General features: G+C 45.6%; 1 protein-coding gene and 1 pseudogene across 2 annotated transcripts in view; one reads left to right on the top strand and one right to left on the bottom strand.

Moving 5' to 3' along the window:
* Tmem241 (transmembrane protein 241) overlaps positions 1–8,672 on the top strand; it is a 127,017-nt gene that overhangs the window by 36,843 nt on the left and 81,502 nt on the right. For both annotated transcript variants that reach the window (XM_021150584.2, XM_029472110.1), the window contains exons 7-9: positions 4,575–4,626; positions 6,381–6,429; positions 7,592–7,637. In XM_021150584.2, the coding sequence (XP_021006243.1) occupies positions 4,575–4,626; positions 6,381–6,429; positions 7,592–7,637 (147 nt within the window). The remainder of the gene's footprint in view (positions 1–4,574; positions 4,627–6,380; positions 6,430–7,591; positions 7,638–8,672) is intronic.
* LOC110285075 lies at positions 2,277–2,527 on the bottom strand (annotated as a pseudogene).

Here is an 8,672-nt window from a genome sequence, read left to right as displayed (position 1 = left end):
TTTTTGAGACAGGGTTTCTCTGTATAGTCCTGGCGGTCCTGGAACTCACTTTGTAGACCAGGCTGGCCTCGAACTCAGAAATCTGCCTGCCTCTACCTCCCAAGTGCTGGGATTAAAGGCGTGCACCACCACGCCCGGCATACAGCTGGATCTTATAGAGGCATTTTCTCAACTGAGGTTCTCTCCTTTCAGATAACTCTAGCTTGGGTAAAGTTGACATGGACTAGCAAGCACAGTGGGGTCTATGACTTTCCATGATGGTAAAAGTATATCTCATGGACTGAATTATGGTTCCAGGCTATGATCATAGATAGGTTTTAAAATGCCCTGTGCTTCAGAGGGGTTTCAGCACAGTGTGTCCCCGGCAGGCCGCACTCTGATGTAGGTGCTGTGCCTCCACATCCTTATTCTGACAGTGTTTGGTTGCTTGGACTGAGAAACTGCGCCCTGAAGGCAGAACCCCAGTGGAGCTGCTGTTGCATGGATTCCTGGGCCTTCATCTGTCCAGTACCCGTCACCTTCTGTGGCTTTTAGTACAGGTTGCAACTTGAATAAAATGTCAACACAACCTTAGGACCCGTCCTCTTCTTTAGGTGGGGCTTAGCTGTTGTGCAAAGCTCTTTGTGATCTCTGAGTGACACCTGACGTAGTCAGTGTGGCTTGAGGGCAGGTGCTATGGGAGCCAGTCCAGTCTCATTCCTGAGATCCCATGCTGCTATCCCACTTGTGAGGAAGCATTGTGTATTCTAGCTGGCCTTCCTCTCGAGGGAGGTCCCAAGCCCATCCAGATTCTCCTCCTCCTCACTAAACTCACCCCATTGCTGTGCTATACCAGGAAGCCCCTGATGGTCCCTCTCCACTCATCCCTTCCTGCCTTCATTATCCTTTAGACACCGAAGTCACCACAGCTGTCAGAGGAGGGTAAGCTGAGTGCAGAGCTTTCTGGGTTGTGGCAGGCTCATGTTATGCTGACCTTCTCAAAATCAGGGTCAGCTATGAGGGATTCCCAGTGCCTCATTCTGCCTTGGGCCCTAACAGCTTTTCAAGTCTGGGTGCAGTACACAGCCACATGATACAGCAGGGAGGGCCATTGGAATGGGTCAGCATCACTGTTCAGAGTGTACTGAGGTTGTGACTCTCAGACTGTACGTTACATTGGTGTGTGTGTGTGTGCTTGTGATCTATATAGAGAACTTTGTACATGAAGTATATATATTGGTATGAGAGTCCCTTTCATGCCCTATGTAAAACTCTCCTGAAAGCCAGGTATGGTGGCATAGCAAGCCCTGTAACACCAGCTTCTCAGAAGGCTGAGGCGTGAGATTTACAAATTCAAAGCCACCTGGGGCGAGGCCATGAGATCCTGTCTCAAGATAAAGGTAAAACCAGGGCTGGGATAACACAGCAGCGAGATTGCTTAGCATGAGTGAGGCTATAGTGCTAGCTCCCATCACTGAAAAACAAATTAAAGAAGAAGATTCCCAGGTGTAGAGGCTGTTCTGAGGGCTGCTCTTCGTGTGCAGACAGTGCTGGGTGCTGCCCTTTGTGCCTTTGGCCTTCTTTCAGTTGCCATCGATGTAACAAATCTGGGGCACGGGTAGGACTATGCATATTAAAAATGGCTAGAGAAGGGAGTTGGCTTGTGGTCAGTGCTTTTTTGGTGCCTCCTTTTTTTTTTTTTTAAACCAAATAAGCTTTAATAAAGGAATTTCTCACATATACAGAACACATCAACACCAACTTCAAAATTATCAAAATATAAACCATGTGTGGAAAAAATGATCCACCAGATTTGCCTGAACATGGTGAATTATTGCTTTAAGAATATTATAAAAAGGAGGTGCAGCAACAATTTTTCTGTTGACTGAATGTGATGTCAAAATCATTACCAAATGGTAGGAATAGGATTTTTCTTGGGTATGAATTGTAGCCTCCCCTCACCCAGCCTTAAACCTGCCTGCCCAGGTGCCACTGTTTACATCGGGATGGAGCTTGTGCTCAATCGTTCTGCCACGCCCACTGCTGGAACCTGCTGCTTTGCTGTTCTGGAGTCATACACATGGTCACCCTGCTACTGGACCCCAGGATTATTTGGCGGGAATCGGACATGTTGGAATAGTAAAATTGAGCTTTGATCAGAGTCAGCTTTGACCTGGCTCCGTTCTGTCTTCTGTCTTCCGTCCGTCTAGTTCCTCTCTTTCAGCTCTAGCTGCCATCTCAGTTGTACCGTTCCTCGCGAGCCGCTGGTTGGCTCGCAACAATGAATGTTTTTCTTATTACCTTCCATATCTTCTATCACTCTGACAATGTTCTTCAATGATATATGGTCTTCCCAATTGTAGCCTATAGCAGTGAGGTTCCTATAGATCTCCAGCATCACATCTTTGTAAAGTCTCTTCTGAGACGGATCCAGCAAGGACCACTCCTCCCGAGTGAAGTGTACATGCACATCATCAAAGATCAATGCATCTGATAAGTGGATAATAGCCGAAAAGTTCAGAATACCAAGCTTCATTTCACAGACCATATGAAGCCTAAGAAGAAGGAAGACCAAACTGTGGATGCTTCAGTGCTTTTTAAAAGGCTGAACAAAGATGGTGGGTGGCGACAGTGGCAGCAGCGGGCTCCTAGAGAAAGCTAACCCCCTCATCTATGAGCGTTCCGGGGAGTGGCCAGTGATGGCGGGCGAGGAAGATGAGGAAGTGCCGGACAGCATCGATGCCCGGGAGATCTCAATCTTACCACTCCATTAATCAGTGCCTCTTTTTAAAAGGAAAAATTTGTTGGACAAAGCCCAAGCAATGTCTTCCTGTGTATGAAACCCAGAAGAGAGATGCCAAAGCCAGGGGCCCTGTTACCCCAGGTGGACTTTGATCAGCAAGGAGACCAAAGCAAGGAGAGCTCTGAAAATAACTCTGAGGGTTGTGGTAGGCATTGGTTTGCTTAGTTGGTTGATTGGTTTGGTTTGGTTAAGTTTGATTTGGTTTGGTTTTTTGAGACAGGGTTTCTCTGTGTAACCCTGGCTGTCCTGGAACTCACTCTGTAGACCAGGCTGGCCTCGAACTCAGAGATCTACCTGCCTCTGCCTCCTAAGTGCTGGGGTTAACAGCATGTGCTACCACCACCTGGCTGTGTTGGGGTTTTGTAAGAGAATTTTTAAGAGGAATATTTTGTAGAAATCTCGAAATATGTATAAAAGTAAACAATATAAAATGAAGTCCCTGGATGGGTGTCCTATTCAGTGATTCTCATCTTGCAGCTCCGCCCTCTCCATCCCTCAGGACGACTTTGAAGCAAAACCTAGCACGGTAGCATTTCACCTGTATTTCAGGAGTATAAAAGGTTTTTCTTAAAACCTTTTTGTCTGTCAAGTAAAGACTAAGCAGGAGGCGCTGGAGAGACGCGCAGAGGTTAAGAGCACTTGGATGCTTTCCCCAAGGACCCAGGTTCAATTCTCAGCAAGCTGTGGCATCTCACAAGTGTCTGCACTCTATTTCTGGGGGGTCTGATGCCCTCATGCAGACATACACACAAGCAAAATACTAACGCACATAACATATAATCTAAACGCATTCAGATGTGGCAGACTACATTGATGAAGTGTCCTTATCTGATACTGAGCTCATGCTTAAATTCTGTCAGCATCCCATTTTGTCTTTCATAGGCGGTTCTGTTCTAAGATGGCATGAGTTTTCAATATCAGCCAGTTCTTCAATCTTTTTATTTATTTTTACTTGCCTTCCCATTAAATGTTTTAAAACTATGTTTATTTATTGGTTTGTGTGTGTGTGTGTGTGTGTATGCCTGTGATGTGTGCAGGTTAAAAGACAACTTACTGGAGTTCTTTCCTTCCACCATGATCCAGGAATTAAGCTCATTCATTAAATTAATGAGTAATTAGAAAATTAAACACATAATTAAGCTATTATCAGGCTTGGCAACAAGTACCTTTACTTCCTGAAACAGCCTGGTCATTTTTGAAGGTCCAGGCCTGTTGTTTGTGGACTGTGCCTATATTTAGGTTTATTGTATTATTTCCACATTATTAAATTCAAGCACTCAAGACAGGTGTTTGATATCACTCAATTGATTCTGTGTCCAAACTGTAACTTATCAAGAAACACATGTTTGATATGCTCTGTTATTGGAGATGCTGAGATCACTTATTTAGACAGAGCGGTGGTGGATCAGGACATAAAGGACTTTGCATGCTGCATTCATTCAGTAACTGACATTGCTGTCATGTGATCTCCCAGTTTGCCTCTTTCATATCTGGGGGTATGGATGGTGAAGTGAACACTTTTGGAGTAAGTCAGCTCTAGTTCTCAGGTACTCTGTGAATACCAGGCTTAGGAAGCAGCTAGCTGAGGCACAGGAGGCACCTGACTGTCAGCAGAGCATACAACTGTGAGCTATAGGTAGTGGGGCTCTCAGAGATGCTCAGGGGAGCTGGCTGCTCTTAGAGTCTCTTGGCCAGTTGCACATTCCAGAGGCTGTGCTTCTGCCTCTGCACACACTGAGACACGCTGTGATGTTGAAAGCTGAAGTTGCCTGTTTTATCTGCCTGTCCACAGTGCCCTCTTCCTCTTGGCTGCTGCAGGGTGCCTTCCCTTCCAAGACTCTCAGGTAAGTCCAGGTGAACTCAATGCCTTCAAAGACCCTTTTGCTCTCTGAAGCACACATAGATGTGCACATACTTCTGCACCTCTTTCTTTTAGAACCAGAATGGCACAGCCTAGCAAACACATTGCAAAAGCTATCAGGCAGGCTGCCTTTTGGCTCAGCCTGCCATTTTTCCAGGCCTTGCAACAGTGGCTCCTGGCGGGGTGCGGTACAACTTGTATAAGCACCTCAGGAACCTTTGATCCCACACCTAAGTAACTGAAGACTCAGGCACTGATTCAAAGTTGAAATCAACTCTTATCCTAAAATGTCGTCTTCTGCAGGGGGTTTCCACTGGCATCCTAGGCTAGATGTAGTTTATCCTATGAAGTACTTAGAGTCCACTTCCAGCCCTAGTAATCACCTCATTGTTGTGGTACATATTAATTGGGGATTTCTATCTCAAAGACACAAAACCTTTATATTTATAATAAGCCTTAAATGCACTAGAGCTGGGCAGGTACTGACTTTGTGCTATTTTGTTTACTTTCTTATCGATAACCCAATACATAACTTGCCACATTCTGCCTGGGCTACTCCAACTCTAACTAGCCAACCCTCATGGCCCTGTTCTCACAATCCACCTACCCCATGGCATCCTCTTCTCTCTTCTATTTGTGGTCTCTGCCTCAGACCCCAAGCCTAGGACCTGCAACCCTGCCTACCTTTCGTCTTCTTAGCTACAGGCTGTGGGAATCTTTATTTAACCAGTAGTTTTAAATTAAGGAGCAAAGTTATATAGTATCACTTAGTGTATGTGAGGATCTCCTTGCTCCTGAAGATCTCCGTGTGTGTGTGTGTGTGGGGGGGGGGTTGGTGGGAAACCAGGTCTTGGGGGCCAGTATTTAGCATACAATACATAGCAACAGACCAAACCTCAACAATTACCCGTTTTTTGTGTAAATCGTTTGTCTTTCTTACTTACCTTTCCCCCTTTATCCCTTAGTAGTAAGAGTCTACTGAGTGTCAGGCACTGAGCTAGGCACAAAGGATATGAATACTAGTCTGTTTCAGCAGAAATTGGAGACATTTAGAGCAAAGGGGAGGAAAACCAACAAAGACCACAGATCATTAAAACAGAGAGAGGCCAGGGCTCTGCCCAGGGAAGAACTGAGGCTGGGAGTCCTTAAGAGGGCTCAGAGACCCTAAAAGTAGGAATAACTGACAGTTATGGGACTTGCCTTTCAATGGGCTCTGGGCCTGTGCTTTACGGAGTTTGCCTTATTTAAAGTCTCATAACATGGACAAGGGAGATGGCACATTAAATAAGGACCACCACTTGAGGACCAGAGTGTGGATTTCTTGTGCCCAAGTTAAAAAAAGAGAGAAAGAAAAAAGCTGGGTGTGGTGGTGCAAGCCTAAAATCCCAGTGCACATAACCAGGTCTGTCTTAAGGGAGGAGACAATAGCACGTCTCCACCTAGGGTTAGAGTCCATTCTTTACCAGAACAGACATACGAGTCTTTGGATATCATGAATTTGCATTTTGAACACGGTGGAGGGTGTGTGGGGTATGTGTGTGTGGCAGAGTAGGGTATTAGGGAACCCAGGAAAACATCCGGGGCCACTGGGTGGGAAATGAACTGATTCTAAGCCCTAAGAGTGCTGCTCTGGAGCCTTCGGCTCTCTCTGTTTACCATCTCAAATCCTTATTGCTGTACAAATTCCTGCTTGTCTGTAACTTAGTCCTTCTTGGCCTTTTTAATCCTGTGTTGCAGTTTGATCCAGATGGATATTTTTGGGCTCTAATCCACATCTTTTGTGTAGGTAAGTTTTTAAAAGTCTTTTCTTAAACAATTAAGGACTGTTATTAAGCTCTGTGTAGCCATTTTTAGTGACCCTAGATAATAGGACAATTAAAATATTAAGATTAAAGTAAAATGGACATTTTCCAGATTTTGTTTTTCTACTTTGAACTTTTTGGATTTCATTTGTCTTTTTGTTTTTGTTTTTCAAGTCTGGGCTTCTCTATGTAACCCTGGCTGTCTTTGTAGACCAAGCTAGCCTTGAACTCTCAGAGATCCATCTGCCTCTGCCTCCCATGTGCTGGGATGGAAGGTGGGCAAGGCGTGTGTCACAACGCCTGGCTTGGTCTTTCCTAAAACTTTCCTAAATCAGTGTCAGTGAGGAGCTCAGTAGAGCAACTGCTGGCAGGACTACTCCCATAGGGGCAAGGGTTAAATTATGATCCAGAGGCATCTGGAAGAGTCCAGAGCAGAGAGAAGGAAAGCAGGCTGGTCATGACCAGGGCTGGGGGAGTGGGAGAGAGTCGTGGAGGTAGCAAGAGACAGAGCATAGCAGAAAAAGCTCAAGAGAGGGAGAGGAGGTGTGCGGTGAGGCGAGCTTGTACAAAGCTGGATTAGAAAGAGGATAAGTGGCTGGGGGGAGGGACTCCTCTGGGGGAAGAAAAGCTCATTTCACAGGTTCCTAAGGAATTCTTGCTTTATCTAACCACCAGAAACCTATAGTTCTGCTTGGGCTCATTTCTGGATGTATGGGCTTTGAGACCTAACACTCAGAATGGCCGGCCTAAAAATTTTCCAGTAGCAAACAAAAATCCAAAAAGGCGAAATTGAAACAGTTTGATTTTCATTCAAGTCACACGTTCAGTGTTTTTCGTTTGATTTTGGTTGCGATCAGAAATTGTGGGGGTTTCCGTTCTCCTCATGCAACATGAGAAGAACTAAAACTGCCCTGCTAGCAGTGCCACAGGGCCATTCCTGGCCTTCCTCCTGGGCTCAAGGGCCTGACCTTATCATGGGATTTGCATCCCTGAACTCCCAGGTGGTGTTTCCTCTGGTCAGAGTGTGAAACAGGAAGAGGGAATGGGGAGCCATCTGCCCTTCTCCCTGTGGGTTTTTCTGCTTTGCTGGAAATGTAGGCAGCTCCTTAAACAAAGTACCAGTGACTCATGTCCCTTCATGTCTAGGTTCTTACAAAATACTTCGGAAGTCCCGGAAGCCCACTGTGCTAAGGTAAGCTCTTAACATTTGGGGAGTTGGCTTGCAAAGGAGATGAGACCCACAAGTGATACAGGTCTTCCCTCTAGCCAGAGATGCAGCTAGGAGAGTAGATGGCCTTTAGTGATAAGCCTTTAGTAGATAAGCATTTAGTGAAATGCCCATATGCCCAGCTATTCAGGGTGCTGCTTGCCTACTGTAAGGGTCCATGATTCACCAAATAACGATACCCCAGGCTCATATAGTATGTAAATGCAAAGAGTGTTTTCTTCTGCAGAAGTCCAGCATGCTGAGGTCCCCCATTACCAAGCTAGAGAGACCCTAAGTGAGCTAGCAGGCCTGATTGAAAGCTCTTTATGGAATTCTGGGGTAGGTAACCTCTATGTTAATCTGTTGGGTCCATCTCCACAGACATTCCATTATCAGAGTATGGGGACTGGAAATTGTTGCTGAGGAAGTCTGGAAACTGCTGCTGACCCATTGTCCTTGCCTCAGGCCAAGTGGAAGGGCAGCTTCTGAGGCCTGACCCTGGAATTGCCAGTTTTTGGAAACAGAGAGTTAGGCCTAGTCTCCTTAACTGCCAATTTGAAGCCTGTCATGAAATCAGCCTAGTCTTCTCACCACATCGAGTGCAGAAGGGCAGCTTCTGCGTTATTGTTTTTACAGCCCCTAAAACTTGCCTCAGTTTATATCTGGAAGTCTCTCTAGTTTTCAGTCTGTCGTAAATAGCCAATGTAACAGCCTTAGTGAATACAAATAAAGAGTTGGGTTGTTTGTTTGTTTTTTGTTTTTTGGGTTTTTTTTTTGTTTGTTTTGTTTTTTTTTAAAGGAATGAAAAGAATTTTTGCAAAAAGAAAGAAAGAAAAGAATTGTTGCCTCTACCCAGTTGGAGCCCTAGACTAGCCAGCTGGCCTCTGGGTGGTGCCTGGAGGTGTGGGAAGGAAGGCCTAGGAGATGACCTCCAAGTGGTAGACCTTGTCCCTGTGACCTCCAAGTGGTAGGCCCTGTCCCTGTGACCTCCAAGTGGTAGACCTTGTCCCTGTGACCTCC

This window comes from Mus caroli, chromosome 18 (genome assembly GCF_900094665.2).
Source record: "Mus caroli chromosome 18, CAROLI_EIJ_v1.1, whole genome shotgun sequence".
Lineage (NCBI taxonomy): Eukaryota > Metazoa > Chordata > Mammalia > Rodentia > Muridae > Mus > Mus caroli.
Note: the sequence above shows the minus strand (reverse complement) of the source record. Positions and strands in the feature narration are given on the sequence as shown.